This window comes from Carcharodon carcharias (assembly GCF_017639515.1).
Source record: "Carcharodon carcharias isolate sCarCar2 chromosome 37 unlocalized genomic scaffold, sCarCar2.pri SUPER_37_unloc_3, whole genome shotgun sequence".
NCBI classification, from domain to species: Eukaryota; Metazoa; Chordata; class Chondrichthyes; order Lamniformes; family Lamnidae; genus Carcharodon; species Carcharodon carcharias.
In genome coordinates, this window is record NW_024470768.1 from 1,023,781 (window position 1) to 1,044,257 (window position 20,477).

At 49.1% G+C, this 20,477-nt stretch overlaps 1 protein-coding gene across 1 annotated transcript in view; it reads right to left on the minus strand.

Moving 5' to 3' along the window:
• LOC121274738 (sodium/calcium exchanger 1-like) overlaps positions 1-12,939 on the minus strand; it is a 40,149-nt gene extending 27,210 nt beyond the window's left edge. Inside the window, exon 1 of the mRNA XM_041182079.1 lies at positions 12,768-12,939. Within this exon, the coding sequence (XP_041038013.1) occupies positions 12,768-12,939 (172 nt within the window). The remainder of the gene's footprint in view (positions 1-12,767) is intronic.
• Between the last annotated feature and the right edge of the window lie 7,538 nt (positions 12,940-20,477).

Below are 20,477 nucleotides of genomic sequence, written 5' to 3' on the forward strand. Positions count from 1 at the left end.
CCCTCTACACTGTCCATCAACACTCCCAGGACAGGTACAGCACGGGGTTAGATACAGAGTAAACATCCCTCTACACTGTCCCCATCAAACACTCCCAGGACAGGTACCGCACGGGGGTTAGTACAGAGTAAATCTCCCTCTACACTGTCCCCATCAAACACTACTCCAGGACAGGTACAGCACGGGGTTTGATACAGAGTTAAAACCTCCCTCTACACTGTCCCCATCAAACACTCCAGGACAGGTACAGCACGGGGTTAGATACAGAGTAAAGCTCCCTCTACTCTCACCGTCCCACAAACACTCCCAGGAAGGTACAGCACGGGGTGTGATACAGAGTAAAGCTCCCCTCTACACTGTCCCCATCGAACACTCCCAGGACAGGTATACAGCACGGGGTTAGATACAGAGTAAATCTCCCTTAACACTGTCCCCATCAAACACTCCCAGGACAGGTACAGCACGGGTTAGATACGAGTAAAGCTCCTCTAACTGTCCCCATCAAACACTCCCAGGACAGGTACAGCACGGGGTTGATACAGAGTAAACTCATCTACACTGTCCCATCAAACACTCCCAGGGACAAGTACAGCACGGGGTTTAGATACAGAGTACAGCTTCTCTACACTGTCCATAAAACCACTCCCCAGGACAGGTACAGCATCGGGGTTAGCTCAAGTTCTCAAATTCTCCTTCTCTAACCTGTACCCATCAAACACTCCCAGGACAGGTACACTCACGGGGGTTAGCTACTGAGTAAAGCATTCCTCTACACTGTCCCCATCAAACACTCCATGGACAGGTCCCACTCACGGTGCTGGGGTGAGATACAGAGTATAGCTCATTCTCTAACACGTCCCCATTCAAACACTCCCAGGGACAGGGTACATGCACGAGGGTCTAGATACAGATAAACTCCCTCTACACTGGGCCCATCAAACACTCCCAGGACCAGGTAACAGCACGGGGGTAGATACAGAGTAAAGCTCCTCTACACTGTCCCATCAAACACTCCCAGGACAGGTACAGCACGGGGTTAGATACAGAGTAAAGATCCCTCTACACTGTCCCCATCAAACACCCCCAGGACAGGGACAGCACAGGGTTAGATACAGAGTAAAGATCCTCTACACTGTCCCCATCAAACACTCCCAGGACAGGTACAGCACGGGGTTAGATACAGAGTAAAGATCCCTCTACACTGTCCCCATCAAACCTCCCAGGACAGGTACAGCACGGGGTTAGATACAGAGTAAAGCTCCTCTTACACTGTCCCTTCAAACACTCCCAGGACAGGTACTGCACGGGGTTTTGATACAGAGTAAAGCTCCCTCTACACTGTCCCATCAAAACACTCCCAGGGACAGGTTACAGCACGGGGTTAGATACAGTGTAAAGCTCCCTCTACACTGTCCCATCAAACACTCCCAGGACAGGTACAGCACGGGGTTAGATACAGAGTAAAGCTTCTCTCTACACTGTCCCCATCAAACACTCCCAGGACAGGTACAGCACGGGGTTAGATAAGAGTAAAGCTCCTCTACACTGTCCCCATCAAACACTCCCAGGACAGGTACAGCACGGGGTTAGATACAGATGTAAACCCTCCTCTACACTGTCCCCATCAAACACTCCAGGACAGGTACAGCACGGGGTTAGATACAGAGTAATAAAGCTTCCTCTACACTGTCCCCATCAAAACACTCTCAGGACAGGTACAGCACGGGGTTAGATACAGAGTAAAGCTTCCTCTACACTGTCCCATCAAACACTCCATGGACAGGTACAGCACGGGGTTAGATACAGAGTAAAAATCCCTCTACACCGTCCCCATCAAACACTCCCAGGACAGGTTACAGCACGGGGTTAGATACAGAGTAAATCTCTCTACACCGTCCCCATCAAACACTCACCAGGACAGGTACAAAAGCCCCCCCCCCCAACGGGGTTAGATACAGAGTAAAACTCTCTCTCACTGTCCCCATCAAACACTCCCAGGACAGGTACAGCACGGGGTTAGATACAGAGTAAAGCTCCTCTACACTGTCCCATCAAACTCCCAGGACAGGTACAGCTCCGGGGTTAGATACAGAGTAAAGCTGCCATTTCATTGAACGGTCCTTCCCATTACTTTTGGATTAAACCCTTAGGTGAAACAGTTTCAGGTTCCCCCACTCTGTGATACTCCCAGTCTCTATCACTGTGGAGTGTTGAATTGCTGATGAATGGAAGGTGATGGGACACTGTAAAGGAGAGTGTTGGGATGGAGGGCTGGAAAACAGCTGATGATAGACAAAGACTAGCACTGGGAAGTTGAGTAGAGTGGGTTTGTTTGGACAAATGTGAGTATGTTGTGCGTGAGTCAGTGTGTGTTTGGGAAATGGAGTGTGAGAGGGAGTGAGGTGGGTGTGTGGGGGGAGACAGCGAGTGTGACTGAGAGTGTGTGAGAGAGAGAATGTGAGTGGTGTGTGTGTGAGAATGTGTGTGTGTTTGTGATTGCGAGTGTGTGGTGTGTGAGAATCTGAGAGTGTTGTGTGTGAGATTGTGCGAGTGTGTGTGTGAGAATGTGCGAGGTTGAGTGTGTGTGTGTGAGAATGTGCGAGTGTGTGTGTGAGAATGTGCGAGTGTGTGTGTGAGAATGTGCGAGTGTGTGTGTGAGAATGTGCGAGTGTGTGTGTGAATGTGCGAGTGTGTGTGTGAATGTGCGAGTGTGTGTGTGTGAGAATGTGCGAGTGTATGTGTGAGAGAATGTGCGAGTGAGTGTGTGTGAGAATGTGCGGTGTGAGTGTGTGTGAGAATGTGCGAGTGTGAGTGTGTGAGAATGTGCGAGTGTGAGTGTGTGAGAATGTGCGAGTGTGTGTGTGTGTGTACGTGAGTGAGAATGTGCGAGTGTGTGTGTGAGAATATGTGGTGAGAGAATGTGTGTGTGAGATTGCGAGCGTGTGTGAGAGAATGTGTGTGTGAGTGAGAACGTTGTGAGAGAATGTGAGTGTTGTGTGCGTGAGAATGTGTGTGTGTGAGAGAATGTGTGTGTGTGAGAATGTGAGTGTGTGTGTGTGAGAGAATGTGTGTGTGAGAGAATGTGTGAGTGTGTGTGTGTGAGAGAATGTGTGTGTGGTGAGAATGTGTTGAGTGTGTGTGTGTGTGTGTGAGAATGTGTTGAGTGTGTGGTGTGTGTGAGATGTGTTGAGCATGTGTGTGTGAGAATGTGTGTGTGTTTGTGATTGCGAGTGTGTGTGTGTGTGAGATTGTGGAGAGTGTGTGTGTGAGAGAGAAATGAATGTGTGTGAGAATGTGTGTTTGTGATTGCGTGTGTGTGTGTGTGAGAATGTGTGTGTGTGTGAGAGATTGTGAGTGTGTGTGTGAGAGTTGCGATGTGTGTGTGTGTGAGTAGATTGCGAGTGTGTGTGTGTGTGTGTGTGTGAGAATGTGTGTGTGTGTGAGAGATTGCGAGTGTGTGTGTGTGTGCGTGTGTGTGAGAATGTTGAGTGTGTGTGATAACGTGTGAGTGTGTGTGAGTGAGAATGTGTGTGTGATGTGTGAGATGCGAGTGTGTTTGTGTGAGAACGTGTGAGTGTATGTGAGAATGTATGAGTGTGTGTTTGTGTGAGAGAATGTGTGAGTGTGTGTGAGAGATTGCGAGTGTGTGTATGTGTGTGTGTGTGAGAGAATGTGAGTGTATGTGAGAATGTGTGTGTGTGTGTGAGATTGCAAGTGTGTTTGTGTGAGAACGTGTGAGTGTATGTGAGAATGTGTGAGTGTGTGTGTGTGTGAGAGAGAATGTGTGAGTGTGTGTGTGAGAGATTGCGAGTGTGTGTATGTGAGTGAGAGTGTGTGATGTGTGTGTGTGAAAGATTGTGAGTGTGTGTGTGTGAGAATGTGTGTGAGAATGTGTGAGTGTGTGTGTGAGAGAGAATGTGGGAGTATGTGTGTGAGAGAGATTGCGAGTGTGTGTGAGAATGTTTGAGTGTGTGTGAGAATGTGTGTGTGTGTGTGTGTGAGAGAGAATGTGTGAGTGTGTGTGCGTGTGAGAATGTGTGTGTGAGAATGTGAGTGTGTGTGTGAGAATGTGTGTGAGAGAATGTGTGTGTGTGTGTGAGAGAAATGTGTGTGTGTGTGTGTGTGAGAGAATGTGTGTGTGTGTGTGTGTGTGTGGAGAGAATGGTGTGTGTGTGTGAGAATGTGTGTGTGTGAGAATGTGAGTGTGTGTGTGTGAGGCTGAGTGTGAGTGTGTGTGTGTGAGAATGTGTGTGTGTGAGGCTGAGTGTGAGTGTGTGTGTGTGTGAGTGTGTGTGTGAGAGAATGTGTGAGTGTGTGTGTGAGAGAATGTGTGAGTGTGTGTGTGAGTGTGTGTGTGAGTGTGTGCGTGAGAGAATGTGTGAGTGTGTGTGTGTATGTGTGAGAGAATGTGTGTGTGTGTGTGAGAATGTGTGAGTGTGTTGTGTTGTGAGAATGTGTGAGTGTGTGTGTGAGAGAATGTGTGAGTGTGTGTGGATGTGTGTGAGATTGTGTGGGTGTGGAAGTGTGTAGTGTGTGAGAGAATGTGTGAGTGTGTGTGTTGTGTGAGAAGTTGTGGAGTGTGTGTGTGAGAGAATGTGTGAGTGTGAGTGTGTGTGTGAGAGAATGTGTGAGTGTGTGTGTATGTGTGAGAGAATGTGTGTGTGTGAGAGAATGTGTGTGTGTGAGAGAATGTGTGTGTGTGAGAGAATGTGTGTGTGTGTGTGTGTGTGAGAATGTGTGAGTGTGTGTGTGAGAATGTGTGTGTGTGTGTTTGTGAGAGAATGTGTGAGTGTGTGTGTGTGTGAGAATGTGTGTGTGTGTTTGTGAGAGAATGTGTGAGTGTGTGTGTGTGTGAGAGAATGTGTGTGTGTGAGAATGTGTGAGTGGAGTGTGTGTGAGAATGTGTGAGTGTGTGTGTGTGTGAGAATGTGTGAGTGTGTGTGTGAGAGAGAATGTGTGAGTGTGTGAGAGAATGTGTGAGTGTGTGAGAGAATGTGTGAGTGTGTGTGTGAGTGTGTGTGTGTGAGAATGTGTGAGTGTGTGAGAGAATGTGTGTGTGTGTGAGAATGTGTGAGTGTGTGTGTGTGAGAATGTGTGAGTGTGTGTGTGTGAGAGAATGTGTGTGTGTGTGAGAATGTGTGTGTGTGAGAATGGTGTGAGTGTGTGAGGAGAATGTGTGTGTGTGTGTGTGAGAATGTGTGAGTGTGTGTGTGTGTGAGAGAGTGTGAGTGTGTGTATATTCACTTGCTCCCTCCCTTCCCCCCTCTCCAGCCATCACCCACGCGCAGAGATGAACATCTCCCTCCCAGTTAAACCTGTGCTCCATGGAACAGCCACACCATTTTGTAAATATGCTTTATTGAATATTTGCTTTTATTTTTTGCCTCAGATAACACCAAGCAGATATGGCCATCCCTTGATGCCACCAATTGGACAGTTGCTCACTCTCCACAAAAAGCCCCTCACCTCCCCTGCCTGGCTGTTCTGTGCAGGCAGTATCACTAGTCACAAAGGGGTCATGTCCTGATATATTCCAGAGATTGGCAGAGGGGGCTGGGGTGGACAGGGTCACCCTGTCCTTTAAGAGTTAGGGAGAGGGCGGGGCTAGCTGAGGCAGTCTCCCATTGGGTTAATAAGTTCAAAAAACCCCACACAAGTGCAACACATTCTGCTGTTTGCTGCCTTATCAATTCAGACATCTCTTCATTGTAAGCCCTATGTCATCTTCACTGTTAGTTAGTCCGCCTCCATGCCCAATGTCGACTAACTAAACCATACTTACCAAAGAAATAGGCAACTCTTAACTAGCGAGGTTGAGGCTGTGCAGAAACTGATGGGCAGGAGTCCATCACAAGATTATCTTCAGATGGATAGGAGTTTGTTACAAGCCTATTTTCAGATGGATAGGAGTTTGTTACGAGATCATTTTCAGATGGATAGGAGTGTATTAAAAGACAACTTTCAGATGGATAGGAGTATGTTACAAGACATTTTTAGATAGAAAGGAGTGTATTACAAGACTATTTTCAGATGGATAGGAGTTTGTTACAAGCCTATTTTCAGATAGAAAGGAGTGTATTACGAGACTATTTTCAGATGGATAGGGGAGTTTGTTACAAGCCTATTTTCAGATAGTTAGGAGTTTGTTATGAGACTATTTTCAGATGGATGGGAGTATGTTACAAGACTATTTTCAGATGGATAGGAGTATGTTACAAGACTATTTTCAGGTGGATAGGATTTTGTTACAAGACTATTTTATGATGGATAGGAATTTGTTACAAGACTATTTTCAGATGGATAAGTGTGTTACAAGACTAATCTCAGATGGATAGGAGTGCATTACAAGACTATTTTCAGCTAGATAGGAGTTTGTTACAAGACAATTTTCAGATGGTTAGGAGTATGTTACAAGACTATTTTCAGATGGATAAGTGTGTTACAAGACTAATCTCAGATGGATGGGAGTGTATTACAAGCCTATTTTCAGATGGATAGGAGTTTGTTACAAGCCTATTTTCAGATGGTTAGAAGTTCGTTATGAGACTATTTTCAGATGGATAGGAGTATGTTACAAGCCTATTTTCAGATGGATAAGTGTGTTACAAGGCTAATCTCAGATGGATGGGAGTGTATTACAAGACTATTTTCAGATAGATAGGAGTTTGTTACAAGCTTATTTTCAGATGGATAGGAGTTTGTTACAAGACAATTTTCAGATGGATAGGAGTGTATTACGAGACTATTTTCAGATGGATAGGAGTTTGTTACGAGACTATTTTCAGATGGATGGGAATGTGTTACAAGACTATTTTCAGATGGTTAGGAGTTTGTTATGAGACTATTTTCAGATGGATAGGAGTATGTTACAAGCCTATTTTCAGATGGATAGGAGTTTGTTACAAGACAATTTTCAGATGGATAGGAGTGTATTACGAGACTATTTTCAGATAGATAGGAGTTTGTTACAAGACAATTTTCAGATGGATAGGAGTGTATTACGAGACTATTTTCAGATAGATAGGAGTTTGTTACAAGACAATTTTCAGATGGATAGGAGTGTATTACGAGACTATTTTCAGATGGATAGGAGTTTGTTACGAGACTATTTTCGGATGGATGGGAATGTGTTACAAGACCATTTTCAGATAGTAGGAGTGTGTTACAATTGGATGGGAGTGTGTTACATGACTATTTTCAGATGAATGGCAGTATGTTAGACTATTTTCAGATGCATGAGTGTGTTGCAGTAGTATTTTCAGATGGATAGGAATGTGTTAAATGGATGGGACTGTGTTGCAAGTGGATATTAGTTTGTTACAAATGGACATTAGTGTGTTACAATGCATGGAAGTGTGTTACAGGTGGATGGGAGCATGTTATAATTAGAAACATAGAAACGAGGAGCAATTGGATGGGAGCGTGTTACAGACGGATTGGGAGCGTGTCACAGACGGATGGGAGCGTGTTACAGACGGATGGGAGCATGTTACAGATGGATGGGAGCACATTGCAAGGCTATTTTCGGATGGGAGGGAGTCCGCTACAAGGCTGTGACATTATTATTGGGTTCTGATTAAGTTATGTCCTTGTGTATTGTATTCTTTTAGCTCATCCACAAGCAAGCTCATTCAAAATCTATCCAGCCCCCTATCCCCACATGCACTGTCCGTGTTCACCCCTCAGTATTCAGGATCCAGGGCCTCATCCATGGGATCTGCTACATGTTCCTGCAACCTGATGAACTTCCTTTAACCGTCCCCTCTTTGACACCCCCCCCCCCCCGAATTCACGGCCTCTCTCCATCTCCCAAGGCGATGAGAGCGAGGGACTCCAGGTCTCGGGCCTGCACACTCTCGCTCAGTCTCACGGTCCCCTTCTTGTTCTCATTCTGTGATTGTCAGCATCGCTAACCCGTTGATCTTCCTCGCTCTCCCTGCCCCTCCCTTTGCTCTGCTACATGAACCGTGAGGCGCACAGCGCTGCCGCAACATGGACACACAGCTCTGGCCTGGTGAGGGGATAACGTTCCTCAGGTTGGCAGGGGCAATGGAAGAGGCAAACATCCGGACTGACCCTCTTCCCCACCCCCCCCCTCCCCGATTCCCCCTCACTTCCGTCTCTCTCTCTCCATCGGCCCGTCTAGTTGAACGTTGACACCGCCCTGCCCCCCCCCACCACCCCAATTTCCACATCTGCTTCAACCACCCCCCCACCCCCCACCCCCCACCCCCCACCCGCCAGAATCCGATCCCTCAATCGGAAATTCCTCTGTGTGTAAAAACAGCTTCCTCCCTCCTCTCCTTGTCCCGGCCTAGGGCCTAGGGCCTGGGGCCTGGGGCCTGGAAAACCCGCTTCCCTCGAAGCCTGCTTCTCCGAGGACCTGCCGACTTGGATTCCCGGGACGGGAATGCTCGGTGACGCTCGCGTCTCCCGGTCGAAGCTGGGATCATCCCGGAGTTGAGTCGCCACTTTCCAACCACCTCCCAGCTCTTACCGTCATTCCCGTTTTCACTCTGGCTCCGGGAGAGAGCTGGGGATGGGGGGGTTGGGAGTGGGGAGTGGGGTGTGGGGTTGGGGTTGGGGTTGGGGGTGGGGTTGGGGGGTGGGACTGGGGGGGGGCGGGGTGGGTGGGGGTGGGTGGATGGGGCGGGGGGTGTGAAGGTCATCCCCTGATGTCCTGGGAACCAACATTCCTCCCTCGCGGAATCTCACTGCATAATGACCTGGTGGATGCTGTTTGTTGGGATCTTGCTCTGCCTCCCTCAGTATAACAGGGGGAATGTTTCAGTCCTTCATCCACTGCAGCATGTCTGCAGGCCGTGACAGGCACTAGAGACCATGCAAGGGCATTTTCTCCATCTGGAATTCCCTCCTAATCTCTCTCTCTCTCTCCCACTCTCTCTCCCCTCTCTCTCTCCCCCCTCTCTCTCTCTCCCTCCCTCCTCTCTCTCCTTCCCTCTCCATCTCTCTCTCTCCCCATCTGCCCACCTCTCTTTCTCCTCCCTCTCCGTCCCTCTCCCTCTTCCTCCCTCTCTTCCCCTCTCTCCCTCTCCCTCTCTCTTCCCCTCCCTCCCTCTCTTCCCCTCTCTCTCTCCCTCCCTTCCCTCTTCCCCTCCCTCCCTCTCGCTCCCTCTCTTCCCTCTCTCTCTCCCTCCTTCCCCTCTCTCTCTCTCTCTCCCATTCTCTCTCTCCCTTCCTCTCCCTCCCTCTCCATCTCTCTCCCTCTCTGCCCCTTCCTCCCTCTCTCCCTCCCTCCCACGCTCTCCCTCCCTCTCTTCCCCACTCTCCCATTCTCTCTCTCCCTCTCCGCCCCTTCCTCCATCTCTTTCCCTCTCCGCCCCTCTCTCATCCCCTTTAAGACACTCCTTAAAACTGACCTCTCTGACAGAGTTTTCACTCCCCTGTCCCTAATCTCTACGTACAGGCTCAGTGGGGTGGGGGGGGGGCGGTCAGATTCTGTCTGATTGATGTTCCTGTGAAGCAGCTTGAGTGTGTTGACAAACACTGGGGGGGGGGGGGGTATAAACACAAACGACTCTTTGCACATTTCAAGCTCTGGGGCCTTCTTTGAGACACCCCCAGGAGTCAGAATCGAGGCGTTCAACATCAGGAAGGGTTTGGATAGAGTGAATAAGGAGAAAGTGTTTCCAGCGGCAGGAGGGTCAGTAACCAGAGGGACACAGATTGAAGAGAATCGGTAATAGAGCCAGAGGGGGAGATGAGGAGAATGTTTTTTTTACACAGCGAGTTGTTGTGATCTGGAAGGCGCTGCCTGAAAGGGCGGTGGAAGCAGATTCAATAGGAACTTTCAAAAGGGGGGAATCGGATAAATACTCGAAAAGGAGAAATTTGCAGGTTTTTTTTGCGGGGGGGGGTGATGTGTGGAGGGGAGTGGGGACTGATTGAAAGATCTATTCAAAGGGCCAGCACAGGCTCGATGGGCTGAATGGCCCATTCTCTGCAAAGGCTGATTAAAGAGACAGAGAGAGTAGTGACACACATCATAACAAAACACAGCAGTGTGAGCGTTCCAGTCAGCGTTCTACCAAGTTTCACAGACTATTACAAAATGATGCTGGGAATCCTAGAGGGATCGGAAATGGGTGTATGGATCCTTTAAAGTACCAGGGCTAGTGGAAACATGATGCTGCTCAGGAAGGTGTCCCAAACAGCTTCCCAGGGTAGACAACACTCTCCCAGGGTAGACAACACTCTCCCAGGGTAGACAACACTCTCCCAATGTGTCGCACAGTCGCGTTTGTTCAATATCATTTATACAGAAGTCAGTGATTCCAGAGGACCTCGTGACAGGACTATCTGAACAAAGAGTGATATGAGATAAACCCCCACAAACCCTCGATTGGATTCCAGTCTGTAACTCACTCCTGGGTGTCTGTTATTCTATATATATAGCACCCTGAACCCCTCGATTAGATTCCAGTCTGTACCTCTCTCCCGGGTATCTATTCTTCTATATATAAACTCCCTTAACCACTCGATTAGATACCAGTCTGTAATTCACTCCCGGGTATCTATTATTCTATATATAAACCCCCGAACCACTCGATTAGATTCCAGTCTGTAACTCACTCCCGGGTATGTATTATTCCATATATAAACCCACCTCGAACCCTCGATTAGATTCCAGTCTGTAATTCACTCCCGGGTTTCTGTTATTCTATATATAAAACCCTGAACCCTTGATTAGATTCCAGTTATCTGTTTCCTATTTAAATATTCCCATTGTACAGCACGAGGTTAGGTACAGAGTAAAGCTTCCTCTACACTGTCCCCATCAAACACTCCCAGGACAGGTACAGCACGGGATTAGATACAGAGTAAAGCTCCCTCTACACTGTCCCCATCAAACACTCCCAGGACAGGTACAGCACGGGGTTAGATACAGAGTAAAGCTCCCTCTACACTGTCCCCATCAAACACTCCCAGGACAGGTACAGCACGGGGTTAGATACAGAGTAAATCTCCCTCTACACTGTCCCCATCAAACACTCCAGGACAGGTACAGCACGGGGTTAGATACAGAGTAAATCTCCCTCTACACTGTCCCATCAAACACTCCAGGACAGGTACAGCACGGGGTTAGATACAGAGTAAAACTCCCACACTGTAGATCAAATACTCCTGATGGATAGTGGCCACTTGACTTGATGAGTTGTCACCTGGGGAATGTATGGACTCAGGGCTTTCTGATTGGCCATAGGGGAGTAGGCAAGGATTGGCCTGGCCAATGGCAGGGATATTGGAGGCCATGTGGTCAATCCAGCCGGTCAGTGGGAGCTGGCAGCATGGACACTGCTTCTGCTGGGAGACTGGACAGGGATTTGGGGGCTCATTGGAGATGCAATCCCTCGGTCAACTGCCCCATCCCCACCATCATCAGCGCACACTCACGCACAGACATGCACACACTCGCTCACAGACATACTCTCAGACACACACACACTCACACAATCTCTCATACACTCACACACAGACACAGACACAGACACACACACACTCTCTCACACAGACACTCACAGACACACACACACACACTCTCTCACACAGACACACACACTCTCTCACACAGACACTCACAGACACACACACACACTCTCAACAGACACACTCTCAGACACACACACACTCACACACGGACACACTCTCAGACACACACACACTCACACACAGACACTCTCAGACACACACACACACTCTCAGACACACACACACACCCTCACACAGACACACTCTCAGACACACACACATCACACACGGACACACTCTCAGACACACACACACTCACACACAGACACTCTCAGACACACACACACACACTCAGACACACACACACTCTCACACAGACACACTCTCAGACACACACACAGACACACACACACGGACACACACACTCTCAGACACACACACACAAACAGTCTCTCACACACACACACTCACACACAGCCACACACACTCTCAGACACACACACTCTCAGACACATTCTCAGACACACACACACACACAGACACACACTCAGACACACACACAGACACACACACACTCTCTCACACAAACACACTATCTCACACAGACATATTCACAGACACACTCTCTCACACAGACACACACTCTCTCACAGACACACACTCTCTCACAGACACATTCACACACTCTCTCACAGACACTAACACACTTGCCTACATACACTTACACACACTCGCACTCACACACGCACTTACTCAATGACACACACACATATGCACACACACACACACACACTCAAACACACACTCACACGCACTCATACTCAGACACACACACACTCTCACACACACTTTATACACACACACTCATTCGTACACATACTCAAACACACATGCATTCCCCCCACCCCACCACACAATGACATCACCAACACCCAGGAAGAAACCAGCGGCTTGTCAGTTCTCGGCCTAGTCCTAGGCCTAGTCTGAAGCCTCTGGCTCTCAGTTGGAGGCTGAGGTGCAGCTGGTCCAGCATAAAATCAGAATGAGACAACACGAATTGGGGTTAAAAGGAGTTATACTGAAATATACAGGCACATACAAAAAAGAAAAGTCTCCATTAGGCATGAACAGACAACTAGAGCCTCAATTGGAATAACTACAAAAAATTAAAGGGGGGGGAGGGGTGGCTGAGTGCATGGCCCCTTTAACTCAGTGAAAGGCCGAAGGCTTGCTGTAGTGTGACATTTCAAAGTGTAGTGAGTCAATAAATAATTTACAAATTAAAATGGATTTAAATATAACAGACACGTCAAAGTTCAGTTCCTCAGTTTTTGTGTTATTCCTCCGGCCTTGTGTTTCAGGCCTCAGTTGGCCGTTGATAAGGCCCCACTTCAATGCGATAGGCCTCAGCCCTTCCTCGGATGTGGCCAGTGTAGTGATGGAAATCATAGAACATTTAATGCATTTGTTAATGAAGGATATGAATGCGGTCCCTGAGAAAATGTCGGATGGAGTAAACGCTAGTCTATAATTCATGAAATATATAGGATCACTGACTGATTGTACATCATTAGAGCACTTCACTAAAAGCAGCTTTCATTTGCAGGACAGATACTGTGTTGCTCTGTTGGTTATGTTAGTGCTATAAGGTTCCACTCAGTCTGGATACAGCACAGGGTTAGATACAGGGTAAATCTCCCTCTACAGTCCCATCAAACACTCCAGGACAGGTACAGCACGGGGTTAGACAGAGTAAAGCTCCTCTACACTGTCCCCATCAAACACTCCCAGGACAGGTACAGCACGGGGTTAGATACAGAGTAAACCCTCTACACTGTCCCCATCAAACACTCCAGGACGGTACAGCACGGGGTTAGATACAGAGTAAGCTCCCTCTACACTGTCCCATCAAACACTCCAGGACAGGTACAGCACGGGGTTAGATACAGAGTAAAGCTCCTCTACACCGTCCCCATCAAACACTCCCAGGACAGGTACAGCACGGGGTTAGATACAGAGTAAAGCTCTCTCTACACTGTCCCCATCAAACACTCCCAGGACAGGTACAGCACGGGGTTAGATACAGAGTAAAGCTCCCTCTACACTGTCCCCATCAAACACTCCCAGGACAGGTACAGCACGGGGTTAGATACAGAGTAAACTCCTCTACACTGTCCCATCAAACACTCCCAGGACAGGTACAGCACGGGGTTAGATACAGAGTAAACCCTCTGCACTGTCCCCATCAAACACTCCCAGGACAGGTACAGCAGGGGGTTAGATACAGAGTAAAGCTCCTCTACACTGTCCCCATCAAACACTCCCAGGACAGGTACAGCACGGGGTTAGATACAGAGTAAACTCCTCTACACTGTCCCCATCAAACACTCCCAGGACAGGTACAGCACGGGGTTAGATACAGAGTAAACTCCCTCTACACTGTCCCCATCAAACACTCCCAGGACAGGTACAGCACGGGGTTAGATACAGAGTAAAGCTACCTCTACACTGTCCCCATCAAACACTCCCAGGACAGGTACAGCACGGGGTTAGATACAGAGTAAAGCTCCCTCTACACTGTCCCCATCAAACACTCCCAGGACAGGTACAGCACGGGGTTAGATACAGAGTAAAGCTCCCTCTACACTGTCCCCATCAAACACTCCCAGGACAGGTACAGCACGGGGTTAGATACAGAGTAAATCTCCCTCTACACTGTCCCCATCAAACACTCCCAGGACAGGTACAGCACGGGGTTAGATACAGAGTAAAGCTCCCTCTACACTGTCCCATCAAACACTCCCAGGACAGGTACAGCGGGGTTAGATACAGAGTAAAGCTCCTCTACACTGTCCCCATCAAACACTCCCAGGACAGGTACAGCACGGGGTTAGATACAGAGTAAATCTCCCTCTACACTGTCCCCATCAAACACTCCCAGGACAGGTACAGCACGGGGTTAGATACAGAGTAAAGCTCTCTCTACACTGTCCCCATCAAACACTCCCAGGACAGGTACAGCACGGGGTTAGATACAGAGTAAAGCTCCCTCTACACTGTCCCCATCAAACACTCCCAGGACAGGTACAGCACGGGGTTAGATACAGAGTAAATCTCCTCTACACTGTCCCCATCAAACACTCCCAGGATAGGAACAGCATGGTGTTAGATACAGAGTAAAGCTCCCTGTACACCGTCCCCATCAAACACTCCCAGGACAGGTACAGCACGGGGTTAGATACAGAGTAAATCTCCCTCTACACTGTCCCCATCAAACACTCCCAGGACAGGTACAGCACGGGGTTAGATACAGAGTAAAGCTCCCTCTACACTGTCCCCATCAAACACTCCCAGGACAGGTACAGCACGGGGTTAGATACAGAGTAAATCTCCCTCTACACTGTCCCCATCAAACACTCCCAGGACAGGTACAGCACGGGGTTAGATACAGAGTAAATCTCCCTCTACACTGTCCCCGTCAAACACTCCCAGAACAGGTACAGCACGGGGTTAGATACAGAGTAAATCTCCCTCTACACTGTCCCCATCAAACACTCCCAGGACAGGTACAGCACGGGGTTAGATACAGAGTAAATCTCGTCTACACAGTCCCCATCAAACACTCCCAGGACATGTACAGCACGACGTTAGACACAGAGTAAAGCTCCCTCTACACTGTCCCCATCAAACACTCCCAGGACAGGTACAGCACGGGGTTAGATACAGAGTAAATCTCCCTCTACACTGTCCCCATCAAACACTCCCAGGACAGGTACAGCACGGGGTTAGATACAGAGTAAATCTCCTCTACACTGTCCCATCAAACACTCCAGGACAGGTACAGCACGGGGTTAGATACAGAGTAAATCTCCCTCTACACTGTCCCCATCAAACACTCCCAGGACAGGTACAGCACGGGGTTAGATACAGAGTAAAGCTCCCTCTACACTGTCCCCATCAAACACTCCCAGGACAGGTACAGCACGGGGTTAGATACAGAGTAAATCTCCCTCTACACTGTCCCCATCAAACACTCCCAGGACAGGTACAGCACGGGGTTAGATACAGAGTAAATCTCCCTCTACACTGTCCCCATCAAACACTCCCAGGACAGGTACAGCACGGGGTTAGATACAGAGTAAATCTCCTCTACACCGTCCCCATCAAACACTCCCAGGACAGGTACAGCACGGGGTTAGATACAGAGTAAATCACCTCTACACTGTCCCCATCAAACACTCCCAGGACAGGTACAGAAAAGGCTTAGATACAGAGTAAATCTCCCTCTACACTGTCCCCATCAAACACTCCCAGGACAGGTACAGCACGGGGTTAGATACAGAGTAAAGCTCCCTCTACACTGTCCCCAACAAACACTCCCAGGACAGCTACAGCACGGGGTTAGATACAGAGTAAATCCTATCTAAACTGTCCCCATTAAACACTCCCAGGATAGGTACAGCACGGGGTAAGATACAGAGTAAAGCTCGCTCTGCACTGTCCCCATCAAACACTCCCAGGACAGGTACAGCACGGGGTTAGATACAGAGTAAAGCTCCCTCTACACTGTCCCCATCAAACACTCCCAGGACAGGTACAGCACGGGGTTAGATACAGAGTAAAGCTCCCTCTACACTGTCCCATCAAACACTCCAGGACAGGTACAGCACGGGGTTAGATACAGAGTAAATCCCTCTACACTGTCCCCATCAAACACTCCCAGGACAGGTACAGCACGGGGTTAGATACAGAGTAAAATCCCTCTACACTGTCCCATCAAACACTACCACGACAGGTAGAGCATGGGGATAGATACAGAGAAAAATGTGGTCTACACTGTCCCCATCAAACACTCCCAGGACAGGTACAGAATGGGGTTAGATACAGAGTAAAGCTTCTACACCGTCACCATCAAACACTCCCAGGACAGGTACAGCACGGGGTTAGATACAGAGTAAATCTCCCTCTACACCGTCCCCATCAAACACTCCTAGGACAGGTACAGCACGGGGTTAGATACAGAGTAAATCTCCCTCTACACTGTCCCCATCAAACACTCCCAGGACAGGTACAGCACGGGGTTAGATACAGAGTAAAGCTCCTCTACACTGTCCCCATCAGACAGTCCCAGGACAGGTACAGCACGGGGTTAGATACAGAGTAAAGCTCCCTCTACACCGTCCCCATCAAACACTCCCAGGACAGGTACAGCACGGGGTTAGATACAGAGTAAATCTCCTCTACACTGTCCCCATCAAACACTCCCAGGACAGGTACAGCACGGGGTTAGATACAGAGTAAAGCTCCCTCTACACTGTCCCCATCAAACACTCCCAGGACAGGTACAGCACGGGGTTAGATACAGAGTAAATCTCCCTCTACACTGTCCCATCAAACACTCCCAGGACAGGTACAGCACGGGGTTAGATACAGAGTAAAGCTCTCTCTACACTGTCCCCATCAAACACTCCCAGGACAGGTACAGCACGGGGTTAGATACAGAGTAAATCTCCCTCTACACCGTCCCCATCAAACACTCCCAGGACAGGTACAGCACGGGGTTAGATACAGAGTAAATCTCCCTCTACACTGTCCCCATCAAACACTCCCAGGACAGGTACAGCACGGGGTTAGATACAGAGTAAACTCCCTCTACACTGTCCTCATCAAACACTCCTAGGACAGGTACAGCAAGGGGTTAGATACAGAGTAAATCTCTACACTGTCCCCATCAAACACTCCGAGGACAGGTACAGCACGGGGTTAGATACAGAGTAAATAACCTCTATACTGTCCCCATCAAACACTCCCAGGACAGGTACAGCACGGGGTTAGATACAGAGTAAAGCTCCCTCTACACTGTCCCCATCAAACACTCCCAGGACAGGTACAGCACGGGGTTAGATACAGAGTAAAGCTCCCTCTACACTGTTCTCATCAAACACTCCCAGGACAGGTACAGCACGGGGTTAGATACAGAGTAAATCTCCCTCTACACTGTCCCCATCAAACACTCCCAGGACAGGTACAGCACGGGGTTAGATACAGAGTAAAGCTCCTCTACACTGTCCCCATCAAACACTCCCAGGACAGGTACAGCACGGGGTTAGATACAGAGTAAATCTCCCTCTACACTGTCCCCATCAAACACTCCCAGGACAGGTACAGCACGGGGTTAGATACAGAGTAAATCTCCCTCTACACTGTCCCCATCAAACACTCCCAGGACAGGTACAGCACGGGGTTAGATACAGAGTAAATCTCCCTCTACACTGTCCCATCAAACACTCCCAGGACAGGTACAGCACGGGTTAGATACAGAGTAAATCTCCCTCTACACCGTCCCCATCAAACACTCCCAGGACAGGTACAGCACGGGGTTAGATACAGAGTAAATCTCCCTCTACACCGTCCCCATCAAACACTCCAGGACAGGTACAGCACGGGGTTAGATACAGAGTAAATCTCCCTCTACACTGTCCCCATCAAACACTCCCAGGACAGGTACAGCACGGGGTTAGATACAGAGTAAAGCTCCCTCTACACTGTCCCCATCAAACACTCCCAGGACAGGTACAGCACGGGGTTAGATACAGAGTAAAGCTCCCTCTACACTGTCCCCATCAAACACTCCCAGGACAGGTACAGCACGGGGTTAGATACAGAGTAAATCTCCTCTACACCGTCCCCATCAAACACTCCCAGGACAGGTACAGCACGGGGTTAGATACAGAGTAAATCTCCCTCTACACTGTCCCCATCAAACACTCCCAGGACAGGTACAGCACGGGGTTAGATACAGAGTAAAGCTCCCTCTACACTGTCCCATCAAACACTCCCAGGACAGGTACAGCACGGGGTTAGATACAGAGTAAATCTCCCTCTACACTGTCCCCATCAAACACTCCCAGGACAGGTACAGCACGGGGTTAGATACAGAGTAAATCTCCCTCTACACTGTCCCCATCAAACACTCCCAGGACAGGTTCAGCACGGGGTTAGATACAGAGTAAAGCTCCCTCTACACTGTCCCCATCAAACACTCCCAGGACAGGTACAGCACGGGGTTAGATACAGAGTAAAGCTCCCTCTACACTGTCCCCATCAAACACTCCCAGGACAGGTACAGCACGGGGTTAGATACAGAGTAAATCTCCCTCTACACTGTCCCCATCAAACACTCCCAGGACAGGTACAGCACGGGGTTAGATACAGAGTAAATCTCCCTCTACACTGTCCCATCAAACACTCCCAGGACAGGTACAGCACGGGGTTAGATACAGAGTAAATCTCCCTCTACACTGTCCCCATCAAACACTCCCAGGACAGGTACAGCACGGGGTTAGATACAGAGTAAATCTCCCTCTACACAGTCCCATCAAACACTCCCAGGACAGGTACAGCACGGGGTTAGATACAGAGTAAAACTCCCTCTACACTGTCCCCATCAAAACACTCCCAGGACAGGGACAGCACGGGGTTAGATACAGAGTAAATCTCCCTCTACACTGTCCCCATCAAACACTCCCAGGACAGGTACAGCACGCGGTAAGATACAGAGTAAATCACCTCTACACTGTCCCCATCAAACACTCCAGGACAGGTACAGCACGGGGTTAGATACAGAGTAAAGTTCCCTCTACACTGTCCCCCATTAAACACTCCCAGGACAGGTACAGCACGGGGTTAGATACAGAGTAAATTCCCTCTACACCGTCCCCTCAAACACTCCCAGGACAGGTACAGCACGGGGTTAGATACAGAGTAAAGCTCCCTCTACACTGTCCCCATCAAACACTCCCAGGACAGGTACAGCACGGGGTTAGATACAGAGTAAATCTCCCTCTACACTGTCCCATCAAACACTCCCAGGACAGGTACAGCACGGGGTTAGATACAGAGTAAAGCTCTCTCTACACTGTCCCCATCAAACACTCCCAGGACAGGTACAGCACGGGGTTAGATACAGAGTAAAGCTCCCTCCACACTGTCCCATCAAACACTCCAGGACAGGGACAGCACGGGGTTCACTAATTATATATATTTAACGGATTGATATGCATTGTAAACAAACTGAGTGCCTGGCTGCTACTAACATAAAGCCTAAATCTAGGCCCAACAACAGATATAAAGGCAACTCCTTCCTGACCCTATTTACTTAAAGCTTCAAATCTAGGCCAAAACTGGCACATCCATGATCCAACTCCTTACCCTCTAGCGATGAAGCCTCTAACATAGGCCTGGCTTGCACATCAGGATGGCTGCTGACCTTTGCCTACTGGAAGCCTCAAATCTATAGGCCCAACCCGGCATATCGCGCGACAACTCTTCCCTTGCCCTGCTGATGTTAAGCCTCAAATCTAGGCCGGAACGGCACACCACGATCGTGATGTGACTCCTTCAGTATCATCTCGGCTCGGGACCTCAAACCGGGGTCTGGACCAGTCAGGCTGGTGGCTTCATACCTGCCCTCACCAGATCCCTGAATCGCATAAAGAGATCGAGTGCAGACCGCTCGGTTGTACCGGGCAGTGGAGTTAAACAAAAGTAAGCTGGGCCTTTATAATGCCAACATGCAGATGCTCTCAGTCTTGAGTTTGCGGTTCGTCTGACAGTTGAGTAGAGAGGAGGTTTTTCACGCTCTCTCCCTCCCCCACCACCCCCCCCCCGACCTGTTGCTGTGTCACTTCTTGGGGGATCAGCAAGTTCTCCACTATTCCGTCAAAAAGTGCGAGAAAGGCCAGTGAGGGTTATGCCTCACCCAAAACGTCGAACGTTACGAGCCGGAGGTTTTAAAGAAACAGATGGAAACGTTCATTGGGGGGAACAGTTTATTCGGAGAAGCCGGATTTGGCGGGGGGGGGGGGGGGGGGGGGGGGGGGGGGTGGGGAGTGGGGTGGGGGGATGGGGGGAAGGGTCGTCGTCCCAGAAACAGAACGCCAAGTCCAACCCATTCCAATGGAGGCCAAGGACAAGATGGCCGCCTC